The sequence below is a fragment of the Neomonachus schauinslandi genome, chromosome 11 (assembly GCF_002201575.2).
Source record: "Neomonachus schauinslandi chromosome 11, ASM220157v2, whole genome shotgun sequence".
NCBI lineage: Eukaryota > Metazoa > Chordata > Mammalia > Carnivora > Phocidae > Neomonachus > Neomonachus schauinslandi.
In genome coordinates, this window is record NC_058413.1 from 72,565,369 (window position 1) to 72,587,072 (window position 21,704).

The following is a 21,704-nucleotide window of genomic DNA, read 5'->3' on the forward strand; positions in this document are numbered from 1 at the left end:
ACAGACTAATGATGATTGAAAGAAGCCAGGCAGAAAAGAATACCTAAATATAATTCCATATTTATGAAGTTAAAGTAAACAGACAAAACTAATCTGGTCTTGAGATTAGAACAGTGGTTATCTTTAGGGGTGTACTGAGTGGGGGAAGGGGCATGAGGGAGCTTTCTAGGTGCTCGTAATGTTCTACATAATGATCTGGATGGTGTTACATAGATACATGTAAAACTCTGAGCTCTACTCTTAGCTTTCGTGTGCTTTATTGTTTGTAAGTTAAAATTAAAAAGTTTTTAAAAAAGTATGTCAGGCAAAACTGCAGTTCGCCAGTTTTCAACTTTAATGGATTTCTTAAATTTTATTCCTTGATTAAGCCAGAGAACCATGTATTTACAGCACAGTTTTGTCCCCTTAGAGAATTGTTTGTACTATGCTGAGTTTTGGTGTTGTACCACCAACCCATAGGGAAGAATGTTTGGGGAAATAACTGAAGAATTTTCTTTTTAACTGAAAGGTATCTCTTTATGAAGATAGGCGGGAAAAATTTTCTCCAGATAGTACCAGGAATAATTTGGGAGCACCTGATTGGCTTTTAAGGTTATAACTAGTAACGTTTTCCTCTGTAGCTTACTAAGAAGTACAGACCCATATTTGGGACCCTTCTCTAGGATAGAGTATAAAGTCTTACAGAACATTTTGAATGCTAATCTCACACAGGTTAATTATGTGATATGCATTCTGTCATCATTAGGAAGCAGAATAAACCTCTCTGTGATAAATTTTAAGCTTAAAATCGGTGTTGCATGCATATTGTTGGAAAATAGTTGAATTTTGGTGCCTTTATTTAAATTTAAATTGAAAATTATTCCTGGTTATAAAATTGCAATTGGGGTCAAATATAATTGTACGTGCTGTTAAATTATAAATGAAAAATATGGAGGAATATAAAGTTGTGCTTTTTTCTTAACTAGTGTTTGTGCGGTTGTTAAGTAAAATGGAATAATTTGCTTGGTATATAACAGGTCCTGAGTAAGTTTTTTTTCTTTTCTTTTAGTTCCCCTGGCAATGAAGACCCACCAGGTCCCTTCAAAAATTCTTTTTAAAAAATTATTAAATAAGATCCGAAGCCAAAAATCTCTCTGGACAATTAAATCCACATCTGAGGATGAAAGTGAAGTGATTACAACTCTTAGTGAAACTGAGAGTAAAGCACCAGCAGTCGAATCAGGAGCAGCTGTTGGTGAAGAGAGAACATCATCTTCTGGGCAGGAACAAGGTGGTTCTCTCCATAAGTCTCATTTTGTAGCACACCTTTCTAAGTTGTTCAAAAATATGCTCATTCCTGAAACATCAAAGAATAGTGGTCAAAAGGAAGAAAATGCTTAAAGCCCATAGTGCTGCTACTTCAAGGCAGTAAATGTTTAAAAACCTTCATGAACCTTCTTCCAGACACACTTTAACGTAGTAGTATTATTTATACATGGTTGACCCTTGAAAAATGGGTTTGAACTGCATGGGTCCAATTATATGCTTGGTTTTTTTGCATAAACAGAAGATTTTTTGAAGGTTATGACAGTTCGAAAAAACAGAAACTGCACAGCCTAAAGTTACAGAAAAAATTAGAAAGTTAGGTATTTTAAGAATATAGTATGTAATACATATAAGATACAAAATATGTGTTAATCAACTGAGTATGTTATTGGTAAGGCTTCCAGCCAACGTAGGCTATTAGTAAAGTTTTTGGAGAGTCAGAAGTTGTAAGTGGGGGGTTTGGCTTCTAACTCTGGCATTGTTCAAGGGTCAGCCGTATATATTAGTAATAGTCCAATGTAACTGATGAATCAAAATTAACCAGTTTGTTATTGTTAAAACATTTAGCCAGTTTCTAATTTTTCTTGTTATTTTTTTGTGCTATTGTGAGCATCCTTTTAGTAGTCTTTGCGTACATCTTTATTTCCTTAGGAACAACTCTTGAAAGAATTCCTGAATCAAAGAATATGAACAGGTTAACAGCTTTTGAATACATTGTATTGTGTGTTTATTTCACATTGCCACCAGAAATTTGGTTTCTTTGTCACTCTTAAAGAAGTTTTTTTTGGTAGATGAAAGGCTGTGAAATAAATTTCCAGAAGTTACAAAGGTCAAGCCAGAACATTATGTGGACTTACAGACTAACAGATGAGTCGTGATGATGTAATTCCTCTTTCGTTTTTTTTTTTCTTAGAGTTTTATCTTCTGTATTTTTTAAAAAATATGATTGGATTTGTATGGAAGTATTTTGCTACCAGGCTTCTGAAAGAAGTGACATACAGTCTATGTCTAGATTTTGGATTTTATCCTAAGTACAACAGGAGATCTGGAACTAATTTCTTCACTTGACCTCTTGACACCACCCTCTCAGTTTTCCTACCTTAGTGGCTCCTCCTTTTTGATTTCTTTTGCTGCTGTTCTCATCTCTACAACCACTAGTCATTGCTCCCAGAGCTTGTTTCTCAGATCCTTTCACACTCCCTGCTTGAATGCTATTGTCATGACTTTACATTATCATCTTTATTCTGATGACATCTGAGTGTCTTTCTAGCTTTGACCTCTCCTTTGAACTCCACTCATTTACTTAAATGTCTATTTGACATCTTATTTTCACATCTTAAACTTTTCCGAAAGTGAACTCTTAATGTCCCTTCTCACCCTCCCCTTGCTTTTCCTACATGCTTCCACATTTCAATAAGTGGCAATGAAATTCTGTCGCTCAAGTTGAAAAGCTTGGTGTTCTGGTTCCCATTCTTTATATCCTGCATCCAAATCATTGCCAATCCTGTTGGTCTCACTTCCAAACCTATCCACACTCTAGCCAGTTCTCACCACCTACCATCCTAGTTTAGGCTATGTTTCTTGTCCATTGTAAATTCTTGGCATTGGCCTCCTAACTGGTCTGTCTTCAGATTTTGCACCTCCCTGCTATGATCTAGTCTCAGAATCTTCTTAAAACACAAATCACGAGGATTAACATAAGAATAAAAATAAATAAATAAATAAATAAATAAATAAATAAAACACAAATCACCTCTAGTCATTCCTCGGGGAAGGCTTCCAACAACTACCCAATTCATTCGGTTAAAACCAAAGTACTTACAGTGGCATCAAAGCCTTGTATAATACATACACAAATATACCCCTCTCCCATCATTTCTTTCACCCTCACTTTCTCTAACTTCATTTTCTCCAACTTCATTTTCTCCCACACCTCCCTCCCAAACTACTCACCATAGGCATTGGCTTCCTGGCTGTTCCTCGAACATAGCAAACATGACTTACATGGCCTTTGCAAATTGCTGGTCTTTTTGGCTGGGGAGCTCTTGGATATTTCTGTGCTTCACTCACTTCCTTCAGATACTTGCTGAGACATGGCTTTCTCAGTGAGGCCTTCTCTGTTCACTCTATATGAAATGGCAAGTTTTGGGGCACCTGGGTGGCTCAGTCTTTAAGCTTCTGCCTTTGGCTCGGGTCGTGGTCCTGGGATCCTGGGATCGAGCCCCACATTGGGCTCCCTGCTCAGCGGGAAGCCTGCTTCTCCCTCTGCCTCTCTCGCTGTGTCTCTCTCTGTCAAATAAATAAAATCTTTAAAAAAATAATAAAATGGCAGGTTTCTACACTCCTCCTCCTCCTCCTCCTATAGCCTTCACTCCCGATCCCCTTTACCCTGCTTTTTCTCCATGGCTCTTACCTTCACTCCTTCCGTTGCTCTTACCAGCACCTCCTGGACCATAAATTTACTTCCTTGGTTTAGTTGCTTCTTGACCCTTTCTCCACCCTGTACATCCTTCAATTCCATTGAAGAGAGGAACTAGGTTTTCTTCATTGCTGTATCCCCAGGGCAAGACCAGTGCCTTGAACATAAAAGATGCTCAATTAGTATTTGCTGGATTGAGTAGCTTAAAACAAGAGTGGTTTCGAAGTCAGATGTAGATATATTTAAAGCCATGGGCATAGAAGAACTCTTCTAGGAGAAAGAATTTGGTGAGAAGAGGTCTTATGACACCATTTGAGGGACTCCACCATTTATAAGATGACTAAAGAAGGGGCAGACAGCAAAGGTGGTAAAAAGGAGTGGCCGACAAAGTAGGAGAGAATGTGGTTTTAGAATTCAGTAAAAGGAGGCTCTTTTGTCTTCAATCCATAACCACGTTATTTTTTAAAAGGCCCTGTACGAGTTGGCTTTCTTCGGCATAATCTTGCTTCATTCATTCTCCCGTTTGTCTGACTACATCTCCTATTCATTCCTACCTCCCCACCTTCTTTACCTGGCTGATTCCTTCTTACCTTTCAGATGTCTGCCTAAATGTCATTTCCTAAGATAAATCTCACCTGAGCCCCTAGTCTAATTTAGATTCTCCTGTAATACTCTACTGCATAATCCTTTCTTTCTCTTATATAGCACTTACCAGTTACTAGTTTTGTAATTTTTTCTTAGGATGATTAATGTTTCTGTCCCCCCACTTGCCCTGTAAAACCTCCTTTAGGCCTTTTTAAAATTTGCCACTGTATCCCCAGCATGCAGCACATAAGTAGGAGCTGTATAAATGAGTGAGTGAATGAATGAATGCTTGATGCAGAGTTTCTGACTACCCTGATATGGTCCAAGAAACTGCTTTAACTTCCTTCTCTGTTCTGATTTCAGAAATAAGAAAAATCCTATCTAAAAAATGGCAGGGATACATTCCTTAAGCTTCTCTTTAAACTTAGGTGTCTTGCTTTGTCTGTCCTTCTTTGCTTTTTCCTAGTGTTTGAACTGTCAGTAAACCTTTTTAATCAGTTCTTCATTTTTTTCCTTTTGGTTCACAATTTTAGTCTCCCATCTGTCTTCTGGTACTAGGCTCAAGTTTAATGGATAAAATATGCAGTCATCTGGAACAAGACTGGATCTTAACTAAATATGACAGATGAACCAAAATTGAATTGTTAATCCAAATGCAGGTTTTGTTACTTTGTTCAGATTTAGGCTTACAGTGATAATATGTTCCTAATAATATATCTACTACAGTTGCTGAGAGTGATGCTCTAACAGTTGACTCTGGACCACTTACTAGTGAAGAGAAACCACTTTCATTGGATACAGACTCTGAAAAGGAACAAGGTATTTCTTTTTTATCACATTCTCAAATTAAAGTTGCCCAACTTAACATTTTTTTCCTAATAAAATTACATATGTGGTAAATGAATAAAGAGAATTATAGCGTTGTCAGAATTCTAAATTATTGAAACTAATTTTTGTTTTAGGGATTCTCTTAGAAATAAAGGAGGCTCAGCCTATCACAGCTGTAGCTCAGAGTTCAGTTCTACTTCATCCTCAAGAAGAAGCAGCCAGAATTAGAATGGCAGCAAGGCAGAAACAGGTAATCTGAAATTTTTATTTTTAGAGGTTTCTTTCTTCCCCTAGGTTCTATAATTTTGTGTGATCAATGAAATTTGTTTTACTGTCTGGCTGCTTTTGATACTATTTGTTCTGTCTTGTTTTATTCATTCAGCTGATAGAAGATACTTCATCTTTGCTTGTACTACTCATTTGACCCTTACTGCATTCTGTTTTGTATTTAATACTTTTGTTAAAGACAGAGACTATCTTTTTTGAAAATTCTATTTACTTTACAGTTTCTGGTGCAATGCTTTGTACATAGTAAGTGTTCAATAAATATTGGTTGAGTTCAGCTAGGCTTTATAACCTCAAAAGTTTTTTTGAAAAATAGTATTTCAGAAGAAAAATTGTTAATTCAGCCTCCTTAACTATAATTTTGGTCCCATTTGCTTTAATACAAGATTTTTTTTTAACACAGATTTCCTTGAAAGATGTTAATTGTCACTAAGCTAGTTTATAGTCATAGTTTTTATGAAAATACAGCTGGGAAGTAAGAATTCTGTAAACCAGTATTTCTTCTCAGATGAGTGTTTTCTAATCAGTATTCTAAAGCAGCATTGTCCAGTAGAGCTTTCTCTGGTTATGGAAATGTTCCATATCTGTGTCCCGTTATGGTACCTCCTAGCTGCATGGGCTATTGAATACTTGAAATATGACTAGTATAACTGAGTAACTGAATTTTCAGTTTTATTTTAATTCATTTAAATTTTAAGAGTCACATGTAGCTAGTAACTATTGTATTGATAGTGTAGTTCTAGAGGTACTACAGAACTGTAAATGGCCTAAGTTCAGTGGCTCCCATGAGTGAGGGGAAAGTAGGGAAGATGCAGACAAGAACTCAGCTGTAGCCACTCTTGCCTGAAGGAATAGGTAAAATACCAGATTGAGACATTTTTTATTTTGAAAACAAGATCATTCTTCATTATCTGTAGCAGAAGTGTTCCTCTTCATAAAATTTCCCATATATTCCTTGTTCTACTTATTCAGTAAATATTTATGTGTCTGCTGCTTCAACATCGATGGAATATGGGAACATGCTAACTGAAAGAAGGCGGTCACATAAGAGCACATATTGTATAATTTTATTTATTTTAATATCCAGAATAGGCAAATACTTAGAGACAGCAAGTAGATTAATAATTGATAAGGTTGAGTCTGGTGGAAGGATGAGGGGAAAGCAGGAAAGAGGAATGGCTGCTAGTGTGTATGGGATTTCTTCTTGGGGTACTGAAAAAGTCCTAAAATTAGTTTGTGGTAATGTTCGCACAACCCTGTGACTATATAAAAAGGCTGAAGTAAATACTTTGAATGGGTGAATTTTATGGTATGTGAAATATTTCTCAATAAAGCTTTAGAAAAAGTTTAAAAATATATATATTTATGTGTTATGTGTGTTCTAGGGACTGTAGTAGGTACTGGATTTAGCACACGACCAGTCAGACTAGTCCCTGTCCTTAGGAAGCGTGGAGCTCCTCTGATATGTTCTAATTATTTGGATCTCTGTGTGTGTGTGTGTGTGTGTGTGTGTGTGTTGGTGTAATACTAGAGTTTATGTGTCAGCCCTCTGCCATTGTCTTCCCGTCTGTTTCACACCTGACAGAAGACACAGAATGTTGCTTATATATTATTTGGCCTCTAGATAACTGCACTCCTTTATGGGTATGCCTAAGAAGTCAAATTATTTGTGAGGCCTTGATATTTAATTTCTTCAGTCATTTTTCTTGCTGAGAACACTGTAAATTTAAAGATGCAAACACAGAATTTGGCTGAGCATCATTTGCTGCTTCTCTGGAGGTGGGTCTTGAGTGGTGAGCAAGGTTTCACCGTGCTCCCACAGGAAGTGGGGACAGTTAATGTGTTTATTTTTTCCTTCCCTGTCTTTTTCTCCTTCCTCCTTTTCCCATCTCACCCTCTTCCTCCCTCTGGCAGGGGCAGTAACAGATAAAACATTACCACTTTCTTCTCAGGTAACTGGTATTCTTGGTGATGAGATTGGTTTCTTGTCAATGTAATTCATATAAACTTTTCTTTTGTCTGAGTTTGTTGTTAATAGATAGTAGTATTTTTGTTACTTAGATAATGGAAATAGAAGAGCAGAAGCAAAAGCAGTTGGAATTACTTGAACAAATTGAACAACAGAAGTTAAGATTAGAAACTGATTGCTTCAAGGCTCAGCTGGAAGAAGAAAAAAGGCAAAGAACACAGCAGACTGGGGTAGGATGCAGGAAATCTCATCCCTACATAGGTTGTTGTGGGATAAGAAAATATGAGCAGTCGTAGCATTCAGGAAAATAAATGCATTTCTAATTTTTATTTGGTAATTTTTTTTCTTTTAACACTGTGTGTGCATGTATAGGTAGATATAGATACATGTATATGTGAGCTTATACAAACCTAATGGCTTTCATCTTTCAGTTTCTAAAGGGTGCCAGTATATGTGACCTTGATTTATAAATAATGTGTATGTTGAGCTCTTGGACTTGGCACTAAAGGAGAATGGTGGATTACTTCATTTCTTAATAATGGAAGTGCCAGTCTTTTTTACGAAAAATAAAGCTGTATGAAAGTTTACAGCTGTAGAACTTCAGTTTATATAAAATACTTCAGTACTTGTTTCTGGATTTGCCTTTTAATTAGTAGCTTTGTCTTTTATTAGGTTGGCACTGCTCCAGCACCATACAGTGTAACTTCTGATGAAGATAATCATAAGCAGATGATTCGTAACTATCAACAACAGCTTTTACAGCAGAACAGGTATTAGCTAGGGTACAATTTATATGTGATATACTGTGTGGCTGCCTCTTCAGGATTTATTATTTGTTTTATATGAAGATCTAATCAGGATTCCCTTCGAACTACAGTATATAAGTTTCCCAAAGAACAGTATGAATGTTGTTCTTTTTCCATCATGATAATGGCCAAACCTAAATTGCTATTTGTTGAATTTAATGTGTAGACACTTGAGAATATAGGGCATTTTTTTCATCAAGAAAGAATAATCTTTGGTTTTTTGTGCTTGTTTTAGGTTTCACAGACAGTCTGTTGAAACAGCCAGGAAACGATTACTCGAATATCAGACTATGTTAAAAGGAAAGTACTCATCCGGGTTAGCCACTTCATTGATACCTGATTCTGTTATATCAGTACTGCCACAGAATTCTCAAAGACCCACTGTTGTATCAGAGCATTGGGATCAAGGTCAGAGACCCAAGTTGAGTCCTAACAAATATCAACCTATACCATCCATTCAGATCTCCAAATTAGAACAAGATTATTTTCAGGTTCCAAGAGAAAGTCTCTTTCCACAAAGACAGGTAGAAACAGACAAATTAATCACTTCAGATGTTTTAGCCAGGCAGTCTTTGGAATCGCAGGAACAGCCTAAGCAACTCTCGCAGAGTGAAGTACAACAGAGAGACTATAAATTGGTTCATAAAGATTCTCATACACTTTCAAAGCCTTTGTCACATGATAGGCTGCTAATAATACAGGATCCTAAAGAAATAGCTGAAATATCTAGGGCAACAACTTTTCAAACTTTAGATCCCCATCAAAGGTTCTCAGAGAACAAGGAAAGTATACCCTCCATCCTAACTGAACGTTCTTCATTCCAACCACTGTCAGCTGAGCATGCTTTTAGTTCTCTGCCTGCTGCAGTTGGATCTGGAAAAATCCAGGAATCCTTTTCAGCCATGAGCAAAAGTGCAGTTTCTGTAAGTCATTCTGTAATCAGCCAAATGCAGGATAAGTCTTTACCAACCTCAGAGAATATCACAGCCCAGCTGGGTAATTTGAAGGCTCTCCAAGAACAGTTAGACCTACAGAAGGAAGTTCTTCGGTCAAGACGGGAAGCTCAGGAACGATTGCTTTTGTACAAACAGAAAGAATTGGAAGGACAAACTGGCCTCTCTGTCTCCCTTCCATTAGTATCTCTGGATTCAGTTGCCACACTGCCTTCTGCCAGAGCTGCATCGGGGAGAATCCAGGAATCTTCTCCAACCAGGGATGATACTGCAGTTCCCTCAGGCCATCTTGGGCTCCCACGACTTCCGGATAGGCTTTTGAGTTTTTCACAGCCTGTCTTATCACAGCAAGATAATTTTAAATTTCTCCAAGAACAGTTAAATATTCAGAGGGACAGCCTTCAGGCGAGGCGAGAAGCCCAGGAAGTATCATGTGTACATAAACAGAGTGAATTGAATGGAAGAATATGGTCTGAACAGACTGCACCCCCTTCTCTCCCTTCTCACATAGCTCAGCATACATTTACTTCACTACCTTCTGCTGGCACTCATTCTAGAAAGATCCAGGAGCAGTTTTCATCTGAGAGTGCAAAGGGACTTCTCTCAAGCCAGTTTGAAGACCAAAAATCTCAGGTTGGGTCTTTGAGTTTCCTACAGCAGTTCCAACCTCTGCATGATAGTTTGCAGTTGCTCCGAGAACAGGTGACTACACAGAGGGATGCTCTTCAGGCCGGGCGGGAAGCCCAGGCAGAATTGCTTTTGCATAGACAAAGGGATTTGGGAGACAGTAAGTCTGGGCAAATGAGTTCTTCACTTCCACCAGCGGTTTCTCCGTCTTTAGTTACTTCACAAACTTCTGCTAAAACTGAGCCAAGAAGAATTCAGAACTTTTATTTATCTGAAAAGGAGAGTGTTCTTCCCTCCAGTCATCCGGTAATCCCAGCATTTCAGGATGAGCCTCGTGGTTTCCCACAGCATAACCTGCCACGGCAAGAAAATTTGACAGCACTTGAAGAACAGTCACACACACACAGGGTAATGCTTGGTGCTGAACAAGAAACTCGGGAATTTGTACACAAACCACATGAATTAGAAAAAACAGTTTCTTCTGAACAGACTGGCACCTCTTTATCCCTGTCCCAGGTAGCTGAGTCTGAAAGATTCCAGGAATTTATGCCAATCAAGAGTGACAGTACAGTTCCCTTAAGCCAGTCTAAGATTCCGAGATTTCAGGAAAGACTTCTGGGATTTTCACAGCTTAGCTTGGAGGAACACCAAGAATGGCTGGATACAGAGAAGGCGGTCCTTCATTTTAGCCAGAAAACCCAAGGAAATGTATCTTCGGAACAAACTGACTCCTCATTCAGACCCCAAGTAGGACAGCCTTCATTTACTTCGTTACCTTCTGCTGAATCTGGTACAACACAGGAGCCTCCTTCAACAGAGAGTGATGGTAAAAATCTTTCAAGCCATCTTCAGATCCCACAATTGCAGGATAGGCTTTTGAGGATATCACAACTTATTCGGCCTCAACAAGATAATTTGAAGGCGCTTGGAGAAAGGTTAGCTACACAGAGAGAAGCTATCGTTCAATCTAGACAGGAAGCTCAGGAAGAATTACTTTTGCACAAACAGAGTGAGTGGAAGCAAAGAATAGCTCCTGAGCAGGTTGGCTGCTCTTCCTTCCTACCCCCAGTTGTACAGCATTCATTTGCTTCATCACCTCTTAGTGAATCCGGAAGAATCCAAGAACCATATTCAACTAAGAGTGATAATACAGGTTCCTCAAGACATTCTGAGACACCAGGATTGCCTGATGGGCTTTTAGGTTTATCACAGCCTATTTTACCTCAGCAAGATCACTTGATTGCACTTCAACAGGAACACTTGTATGCACAAAGAAATTCCCTTCCGTGTGGCAAGAAAACCCAGAAAGAATTGGTTTTGCCCAGACAGTATAAATTTGAGGAAGAGTTATCTTCTGAGCATTTTGTCCAGCTTCCCCAGGGTGATTTGAAAGTACTTCAAGAGCAGTTAGAAATACAAAGGAAAGCCATTCGATCTAGACAGGAAGTCCAAGAAGAAGTACTTTTGCAAAGACTAAGTAAATTGGAGAAAAGGGTATCATCTGAGCAGATTAGCTCTTCATCATCATCCCAGGGAGCACTGCCTGTTGCTGACTCTGAAAGAATCCAAAAGCCTCTTGCAACCAGAAGTAACAGTACTGTTCCCTCAAGTCATCCTGAGATCCCAACATCCCAGGATAGACTTTCAAGTTCATCACTACCTCTGCCTCTGCAAGATACTTTGACAGCACAGTTGGACTTACAGAGGGAAGTGGTGCATTCTAATGAGAAGGACCGAGAAGAACTGCTGTTAAACAAACAAACAAAATTGACTGAAAGTGAATCTGCCGAGCATGCTATTCCCTCTTTGTTTTTACCCACAGAAAGCGAGCATTCATTTATTCCACTGCCTTTTGCTGAAGTTAAATCTAAAAACCATGGTGAATTGTATTCATCTAAGAATGAACATGCAGCTCCCTCAAGCAATTCCATGATCCCCAGATTTCAAGATAGACTTGTGTGTTTTTCACAACCTGTCTTAACTCAGCAAGATAACCTAGGACTTCAGAAGCAGCTGGATCTACAAAAGAAAGTTCTGCAATATAGCCAAAAAGCCCAAGAAGAATTGCTTGTACAGAGACAAACAACATTGCAGCAGCAGATACAGAAACATCAAGAGACCTTGAAGGATTTCTTTAAATATAATCAGGTATGTATTAAACTTGAATACCTAGAAATTAAATTAATAGAGGTAACCCGACTCAGACAAGCTAGATATTTTTTTTAATCTCAGGCCTAAATAAATTCTCAGTTATTTGAGAATAAATGGTTTGACCTTAACTGCTTTAATTTTCTACCTTAAACACTGGAAATTAAAACATAAAAATTGACTCTACCTTGCATGGTGTTTATGAGGTTAATAGTTGTTTGAAGCCCAGCTGATTTCAGCCTTAGTTTGACATAGCCAAATGCAAACACCCTTAAAAATGCAGATTGCCATTTGAAGTTTTTTTATAAAGGCTTTGAGCTTACCATGAGATTAAATTGCAAGGGCACTTGGGTGGCTCTGTCGGTTAAGCATCTGCCTTCAGCTCAGGTCATGATCCCGGGGTTCTGGGATCCAGTTCCCTGTCGGGCTCCCTGCTCAGCGGGGGGGGGGGGGGGGGGCTGGTCTGCTTCTCCCTCTGCCCCTTCCCCTCCACTCGTGAGCACATGCGGGCATGCGCTCTCTCGCAAAAATAAAAATCTTTTTTAAAAAAAGATTAAATTGCAAAATAATTAGCAGAATTTCTTTTATGCAAATAGCAAGTCTTGTGCTTTCTGTATAGCACTTTGTCGACATTTGTATTTGAATCAAAATTAGTACCACCTTTTTCCGTTAGTGACAATATCACCATCTGTTCTCAAACTGGCATGATTTTAGGCTGATGGGCAGTTAGACATGCTCTTTGTTATTGAATTGGTGAGAAGACTCTGGCACGGTCACATTGACATTCATGGTTTCTCTGTAGGGGAGATGAGTATATTCTCCTAAATGTGAATCTATCCATTTTATTTTAATAGGCCACTTCCTGAATCTATGATTTAGCCTAAATTGAATTCTATAAATCCTTTGACATTCAAAAGAAGCCTGAGTTGAGTTCATGAGAGCTTTGAGTTGTAGGGATTTCCTGGTCATTTTAAGGAAAAGTAATGGGGAAAGAAAAGCAGGGAAGAGTACTCAAGTATAATGTCTTACTAAAAGACACAGTAGAGGCTAAGTTTTTAAGTCCAAGCCCTGTGAAAGGCCATACTTTTCAATGGAAGTATCACCTTTTCTGTATTAGAAGCATTTCGCATTTTTTTAAATCTCTAAAATTGCAATAGTGTATTTGATGGAAATATTTGGTTGAGGTTCTAATTTAAGAAGGATGATACACATCTGGTGAATTCTTCACATGATCCCTCATCTTGTGTCATCCTCACCCTCAATTGTCCGCTTTCTCAGATAAGTAAGCCCACAGCTGAAGGTGATGTAGACACTCAGAAGCTCAGAGAGTGGCTTCCTCATCTCCAAGACCTAGCAGGAGATGATCAGGAAGGCATTAGTCTTGCGAGTAGGAGCAACTGTGGTGATAATCAGCTGCTTTCAGAAGAGAGTGGTGCCAAGCAAAGTGGTAAGATAACTCCGTTTTTTTATTGTAACTATCCTGATTATTCTTTACTTGCACCTTCAGCAACCTGGTGGCTGAAATAAAGCTTGTAGTATGCTAACAGATTTGTACTATGCCTGAATCTGTCACTGACTTGATAGGTGAGCATCTGGACAAAGAACTGGCCAGGAGATCCTCAAAGCCCCCTGTAGCAAAAGTGAAATGTGGATTGGACTTGAACCAGCATGAACTCAGTGCTATACCAGAGGTAGAGTCACCAGCAAGTGGCAGAACGTCTATACTAGGTAAATAAATGGTTTGATAAAACAGGATTTTTTAATAGTTTTTTCACCATGCTAAATTTCTTGTCTTGAAGAAACAGGCTGTGAGTATTCATGAAAGAAAGAAATGGTTTACATAAACAGTATTTAAAATTTGGACTTAAATGTGGCATTAAGTGACTAGTTTCTTCTCGTAAATGGTGAAAATCTGTTTACTGTAGACAAAAATTCTTCAGTATCCTCTGCTTCTGACACTCTTGCTTCCCTCTGCTTCCTTTCATATCTGCCTTCTTTCTAAACCTGTTTCTTTAGGAGTAACTCTGTGTTTTCTTTTCTTCTTTGCTGCTTTTCTACTTCAATAGCTTCACTGCTGTTTTCTTGTATTTTTTATAGGATAATTATTATGCTTAAAATCTTGGCTTTAAAGATAGTTACAACTATATTTCTTCTCTCTACTTCTTCTTAGATGCAGTTATCTAGGAAAAGTCCTCCCTGCAATCTTCAGTAAATAGCCCTATTTGAATTTCATAATTATTTTTAGAATTCAGACTCAAGTAATTGATCAAATTTATCAAAGCACATCCTTTTTTAAGGGGGAAAATTGGCTTTGTCACTAGAAAAGTACGTAGAAGTGCAATATTAACAGCTGCTTTGGTCTTAAGCCAAAAAATATTGTACCTTTGTTTCTGACTGAAAGAATTAAGGAAGGTAGAGATTCAGAGTAACTCGTAAGAATCAGTCCCCTTTCTGCTTCCTTATTGTGTCTTATGGAAGTTGTAACTTTGGCAAACCACAGCTATTTGGGAATTAGTGCTTTCCCTAATTCAGAATGCACCCTGGGAGATTCTCACCATTGAGTCCCATGATTTTTTTTTTATTCCTATGATTTAATGAGTTGTTTGTGATTGTAAAAATGTCATCTTGTCTCAAAGGGAAAACTATGTATCATATAGCTCACCCTTCACCACCACTTCCTTATCCTTGAGCCTTCTTTTTTCAGAGCAAGTACTTAGATGTAAATCTTAACACTGCCCTTGTCTTTATCACTCCGACACCCAATAAAAATCACCAATTCTCAGTTCTCCTTGTTCAACTTGGGCCTCTGTCCACTTGTTCTCACTCCCACTCAGGAATGCAAGCTATCAGTTCCCCCTCAAGTGGCTACTACAGCTCCCCATGTCTTCCTGTTTCCAGTCTCGCTATACTCTAATTTTCCCATGGTACATTCTGAGTAAGCTCTCTCTGCATCTCCCTGTTTGAAACTCTTCATTGGGCTTCTGTTCGATTCAAGGAATAAGTCTAAATTGAGTCTCAGTCTCCAGCTTCACCTGCTAGGCCCTTCATGCTCTTGCTCCTCTGGGTGGGGCTGATTAAGGGCCCCTTCTCTGGTAAACTGAGCCTGAACTATCAAGTATCCTTCTCCCGGATCTTTGGAGCTTTTATCCTAGCCTTTATCACACTTCTTTGGATAATACTTTTAGTCAAAATATTACAGGCAAATGGTTTTAAAAGGCAAATAGTGCTAAAAGGTTATAACATGAAACAGCATTTTTTTTCCTGCCCCTACCCATCCTTCACCCCTTAACCTTACCAGAGGCAGCCACTTTTCAAGTCTTTTATGTGTTTCTTCTTATATTTACCACAAGAGTTGGCAATGAATTTTAGGAAAAATTAAGCTAAATTACCATCATGCTAATGTGTAAATGTTTTTCACTGCTAGGACAGTGAAACTCTGTTTCCTTTTTTTGTACAACTTTCTTGTATAGTAAATTGTCTCCTTTTATTTGCTTAAAGTTTGTTAAATATCTGTCTTCTCACACTAATACTTCTTTCACATACCTGTAATAGGTGAGATCACACCAGTTTCTCTGTGAAACACCTTCCACTTGAAAGTTGGGGAGCTCTGTCATGCATTCTCAATAAGGGTGTTACTGCTTCCAAAGAGGATGAGAATTGGTTCTTGGGGAGGTGAAAAGTCTTACTGTACTTTTTGTACCAAAGCACAGGTGTACATAAAAAGTTAGCGTATCTGTAGTTAATATTTCATGGCGGTAGGAGGGGAAGGAGGCATGTAGAAGGAAAGATAATAGCTACAGGCTCCTAAGTCGTGTTGAGAGATACTGATCTATATTGACCCTCCAGTTTTCCTCTCTAGCTCATCTCTTCTGCTTTTGGTTTTTCTTTCTGGAAGAATTTCCTCAATTTTTTTTCTAACTTAGGAATTTTCATTTTGACTGTCAAATTGCAGTTTCTATAAGTTTGCTCTTTTCCTGGTTTTGTTTTGTTTTTCTTCCTTTTTCATAGCATCCTGCTGTTTTCTCAGGGGTGCAACGTATTACCTGCTTTGAATATATATAATGTTTTGTTTGGGTTCCTGTATTTTCTCCATTTGTCTGAATTCTTTTGTTCCTTTTTTATTGTTTCTCATTTTTTAGAGGCTTTTCTCTAACGTCTTGCATATTTGAGTGGGATGCTAAAGGCTAGGTAGGAATTTTGTAAGCAGGGGCCTTGTTTCCTGCTGAACTTCATTAGAAAAGGAGGTTTCTCATTGGGTACCCTCAATTTAATATCTGGAGTTCTTTTCCTTGAGGCAGTTCACAGTTTAGTTTCTTTAGGAAAAGATCCTCCGAGCTTGATACAAGTCTGGCTGTTGCTATTATGGAGCCAAACCTGGGGGGATCTGCATTGAGTTGCAGACTTGAATACCCCTGATTACCTCATGGCATCCTCCCTTCTTTCCACCATTGCTTCCTTTTGGTGCTGAGCCCCCTGTTTTCAGGGTGTACTGGATTCAGTTTCTCCAGAGAATAAACCTTTAGTCTTCTGTGGGGATGATGTTGAGGGACAGGGATCTTAGGAGATGGGATGGATCTGTTCCAAGTACATATTTCTAAACATTCTCCCTGTCTTTCGTTCCCTGGTGCACACTTTCCTTATGGAATACCTGGTGCCTTGAATTGCCAAGCTTTGCTAGGGTTGTGCACAGTAGACTAGCTTCTACTTTGGGTATCTCCCACTCCTCTGTTTCCTTACTTGTTATTTTTGTATCAAAGTATAACATTCAGAGAAGTGCACAAATTTCAAGTGTTTATTTCACTGATTACCGTTGTAATAACCACCCCTATGTAGCCACCACTCAGGTCAAGAACTAGAACCTTAGAGAACTTCACAAACCCTCCCCTTGTGTCCTCCCAATTACAGTCTATCCATTCTCTCCAGGTTAAACCTCTACCTTGATTTCTTATACCACAGATTAGCTGCAGCTATTTTTGACTCTATTTTATGAACACAGACTACACCTTATAATACTAGTCATGGTTAGTAAATTCTCCAGGCATTTTTTTCTGTGATTAGTCAATACTGAAGTATTATCTGGTGTTGGAAGTGGGACTATCATTAAAAAGTTAGTAAAATCGAAGTGAAATAATTTAAAGGCCTGTGTGAAAGATAAGCGGTTATTATTTTCTTGCTACATAGATTTTTACCTGCAATCTAAATTGCCACTTTCTTTTTAACTACTAACTCTAGAAACATAAGTGAAAATCTAATGAGTCCATCTTTTCTTCCTCCCAGGTAAACCAGATTTTTATCAAGACAGGGACCCTCTAAGAGTCTCAATAAGCCGAGAACAAAGTTTCTTAGGGAGCCCACTGAACTGTGATGCATTTGGTTGTCTTTACCCCATTGCCCAGGAGAACGTCTGTGGTGATGACTCCAAGGAAGCAGGTGAGAGAGAAATAGGCAATGGAATTGCTGTGCACAAGGGTATGTGGACAAAAGATATTTACTGTAGTGTAATTTGTAATGAGAAATGGTGAATAGCTTTAGTGACTGTTGGTAATAGAATCATTATGGTGCATCTGGACCATGTGGTTCTGTGTACTTGTTAAATGAAAGGAGTAAAACCTATCTTTATGCATTGAAAATTGTCTGGAATGATAATCACCAAAGTGTTGGTTCGGGTTTACCTTTGTTGGAGGCTGGGTTTCACTTTCTATTTTATATGTTCATGTATTATAGGTTTTTTTTTCTTTTTTACAAAAAGCATGTATTCTTTCTTTACACAAAAAGCTGAATGAGGGAGTGAAGTTTATTTAGAGAATAGTAATTTTGCTTTTAAATTATTTTACTAAATAAATGCTAATAGGAAGTATATGAGGGTATGAGGTTTTCACCGTTGGCAACCTCCACAAATTTTGTACTTAAGCCTATTTGTAGCAGTCCATATTTAATTTAATACTATTAAATATTATCTTTAAAATATTCTGTAGCATTCTAAATGACATGCTTTTTGTTTACTTTAAAATATTTGGAAAAGAGAGTTACCAGGAAAAAAAATCACTTAATCCTGCCTCCCAAACACAACCAGTATTAATTTTTTTCCCCTTTTGAATTTCTGCACATATATAACAAACTGTTTCATGTCTGTAATACTGCTTACCCTACAAAGCATAGTTCTAATTCATACTGTTGCATTAGTTCCAAAGTATCTTTTAAGCAGTTACCTTTTCTAACCAGATCTCTTTCTATTTTTGCTGTCACTATAGTTTAATAGAATGAGAGACGAGGGAGAGCCAACAGTTTAAAATAAAACTGTTATCATTCTTTCAGATTTAGCCAGTGGATACCTGTACTTCTTTTTAGTCTACTGTTGGTGTCCTCTAGCCAAAGAGGACCAGGAACTTACCTATAGTTGAACAGAGCTGAGAACAAGCTCTGACTTGTTGCAGTCAGGTAGAATGCTCACAACAGGGAACTGGGAGGTGTCTCAGTACAGGTATTAGAAAGGACTTACTGTAAGATTTGGGCTTGTATTAGGTGATTTGGGAGAGGCTTCAAGGAAATGGGGCACTACTTATGAGTGTTGGATGTTATCAGGAAGCAGGGGCAGTTCCACCCAGGAATTATCCAGGAGGTGGGAATAATGGAGTGAGGCTTATGAAAGCTATAACTAGTAAAGAAGAAGCAGTTACTCATATAAAAAAAAAAAGCAAGAAAGAAAAACACCAAAGTGCAGTAAGTGGTTGCTTATGAGTGGTAGGAAAAGGAGGAATTTACCTTCTTTATAACTTTTGGTGCTTTCTGAAATCATAATGAGCACATATAGCTTTTATTATAAATCATCATTCTCGGGGCACTTGGATGGCTCAGTCGGTTAAACATCTGACTTGGTTTCGGCTCAGGTCATGATCTCAAGTCGTGAGATCAAGCCCTGCGTCGGGGTCCATGCTCAGCACAGAGTGTGCTTGCGATTAATTCTCTCTCTCTCTAATAAATAATATTTTTAAAAATTGTTCCTTATATTTGACATTAAAAATACATCAAATCACACTTTTTGTCTCAATTCAGGCCAAGATAAGGAGATGCTTGGTCATTTTTGTGGTTTGGATAATACTCCTGGTTTTGTCTGTGTTTAGACATGAGTACTGGTGGCCTGATTTTTGTCTTCATCCATCATAGTCACAGGGTAGCCTTTCCTGTAATTGGTATTCTGTGAAATTGTTTATGTTTAACAGGAGAACACTAAAGCCTCGCTGATTGTGCCAGGTCAGCTCGGGGCTGCTTTTTCTTTCTCATAATCATCCATTGTTTCGGTCTTAGAAAAGAGGGTGCCAGCTTTGTTACTTCTTCTCTGTTCCCTCCCTTCCTCTTTATTCGGGTCCTCATCACCTCAGCCTGATTTCTTATGGTGGTATCACTAACTTCAAGCTCTGTACCCTTTGCTTTTTTAGGAAGGCGGGAAATGGTGCTTTGCTTCGGAAGGAAAGCAGGAAATTCTTGCGTATCATGGGAAGATGACTCTGTTCAAGGCATTGCTTTCATGATGCTACTTCCCCTTTTCAGTAATCTCATAACGGGCCCCTTGTATCAGTGAGTCCTTTCCAAACCACTGATACTTGTTTCTCTTCCAGCTCTTTCAGAGACCTGTCCACTGAATTCTGCAACATTTCTCCAAAAGAGAAGACCTTGTTCCCTTACTTTTATTTTCTTACCTCTTACTCTACTCAAATCTTCCCCCTGGGAGAATCTTCTTGGTATGTTACAGATAACAGTATAGTTATGATTATGAATAGATAAACCCCAGATTAACTTATCTCCCCAACTAGCTTTTGAAATGAGCTGCCTAGGAAAAAATAACTTACTGTACAATTTCACATCTTAGTTTCTTTATTGAAAATTTTAGTTTGTATAGAAGAAACCAAGTAACAGTTTATTGATTATATCAATTAGGTCAAAATAATATTTTTAATGAAGTAGAAGACAGTAAAAAATGATTGAAAACAAATTGTACTTAATATATAATATTCAGTATTAGCTTTGTTTCTGCCTCATTATCCATAATATAGATATTATTTTATAAATATACAGGTACATGTGTGTGTCCTGGGTCTTTGAGAAAACATTTCTTACCAAAACATTTAAGAAACATACTTTTAATGTGTATGATGTCTCTTAATAAAATCATGGTGATAATGAGACACACATTTTTAGTTTATATATTTGGTGGCACAGTTTTAATTTTATTCTGTTTCAGAGCCACAGATAACTGTACACTTTGACTAGCTTTCCCATAAATGTTGGCTCTTGAAGTAAGAGAAAAATTAACTCAGAATACCTGAATTCCTAAGTGACACCAAATAATTTTTATATATTGCCTTTTTTATATGCATTTTTCTCAACTTTGACATCATACTGTATTAATGATAGAATATTCTTGCTTCACTTAATAACAAAAGCATTTCCCTGGGGTGCCTGGGTGGCTCAGTCGTTAAGCGTCTGCCTTCGGCTCAGGTCATGATCCCAGGGTCCTGGGATCGAGTTCCACATTGGGCTTCCTGCTCCGCAGGAAGCCTGCTTCTCCCCTCTCCCAATCCCCCTGCTGTGTTCCCTCTCTCGCTGTGTCTCTCTCTGTTGAATAAATAAATAAAATCTTAAAAAAAAAAAAAAAAGCCTTTCTCATCATACTGGTAATTTCCTCTTTGTAGAATAATAACAAGTACAGTTTTCCAGGGAAAAGCATATTGTGCTGACTAGGAAATGTTTTTAATGAATAATAAAATGAATGTTTCTGTTTCTTTTTGGTCTAAGATAAGGCAATTCTACAAAGCAAGATATGAAAGAAAACTGTAGGAAAATAGAAATGATATCCTCTGGTGCTAAGAATTTGACTTATAATAATCTAAACTACCCCCCCCCCCCCTTTCAGTCAAGGTCAAGGAGGCTGTGGCTGAGAATCATGCTGTATTAAGCCATGCTGTGGAGGAAGAACATGCATATCTGAGTCCAACTGTGAAGCCGGATGATGTTAGTAGTGTCTTAATATGTCCTCCATTGTTAGAGCTGTTTGGTTTCATGTTGTCTTTTAGTTTATAGAAGTTGTGAAATATTGAAGTCTGTGTTTTCTGAGATCTGCTCTTACTGAAGTGGATCAATGATGAAAATAGCCAAATCTGAGCATCAGAAGACCTTCCAGTCTACCCAATGCATGATCTCTCTAGTTCTGAGAAGCAAAAGTAACTTAGAACGATAAGGGCTTATGTCTGGAGGGTGGGTGGGTGGGTGTGTGTGTGTGTGTGTGTGTGTGGGTGTGTGTGTGTGTGTGTGTGTAAAGGTGATTGTGTGACTGTGTATAACTAAGACTTGATAAATGAGATGGGGGGATGTGTGTGTGTGTGTGAGACTAATGAGTTCTGAGCAATGATGAAAGGGTTTTACTACTGACCTTTACAACTATGAAGGTTTCTACACTTGATCTGAGCTCAGAATTGATAACTGGTAATGTCACTGATTTGGGTTTTTTTCTAGCTGTTACTTCCTACATTGTGGTCTAACACTCCCCTTCATTTTTAGGCTGACACAGAAGAGATTTATCATGAGCCATTATCATCAGTAACTATTTCTACTGGGAGCTTTTTAAGTTACGAAAACACAGATCTGAGCCTTACAGATCCAGGTAATAAAGTCAAAATATCTGTAAATAAACTGAAAGACCAGCATCAGTTGAAGTCAGTACAGTGCTGAGAGCAAACATTGAGAGCTTGTCACAATGTGCTGAGAGGGCTTGTTTCTTTAAA

The 21,704-nt window shown here is 38.1% G+C and overlaps 1 protein-coding gene and 2 non-coding genes across 3 annotated transcripts in view; all 3 read left to right on the plus strand.

Moving 5' to 3' along the window:
- Positions 1-21,704, plus strand: part of CEP295 (centrosomal protein 295) — a 54,277-nt gene that overhangs the window by 25,785 nt on the left and 6,788 nt on the right. The window contains 11 exon segments of the mRNA XM_044919747.1: positions 1,049-1,270; positions 5,036-5,128; positions 5,284-5,387; positions 7,484-7,621; positions 8,064-8,161; positions 8,433-11,925; positions 13,204-13,372; positions 13,510-13,653; positions 17,203-17,355; positions 20,837-20,941; positions 21,491-21,583. Of these exon segments, the coding sequence (XP_044775682.1) occupies positions 1,049-1,270; positions 5,036-5,128; positions 5,284-5,387; positions 7,484-7,621; positions 8,064-8,161; positions 8,433-11,925; positions 13,204-13,372; positions 13,510-13,653; positions 17,203-17,355; positions 20,837-20,941; positions 21,491-21,583 (4,812 nt within the window).
- On the plus strand, positions 21,057-21,136 carry LOC123326332. Its single transcript, XR_006541036.1, has one exon. It is a non-coding gene; the product is annotated as a small nucleolar RNA U2-19 (small nucleolar RNA).
- LOC123326331 lies at positions 21,323-21,392 on the plus strand. The gene has a single exon (XR_006541035.1). It is a non-coding gene; the product is annotated as a small nucleolar RNA U2-30 (small nucleolar RNA).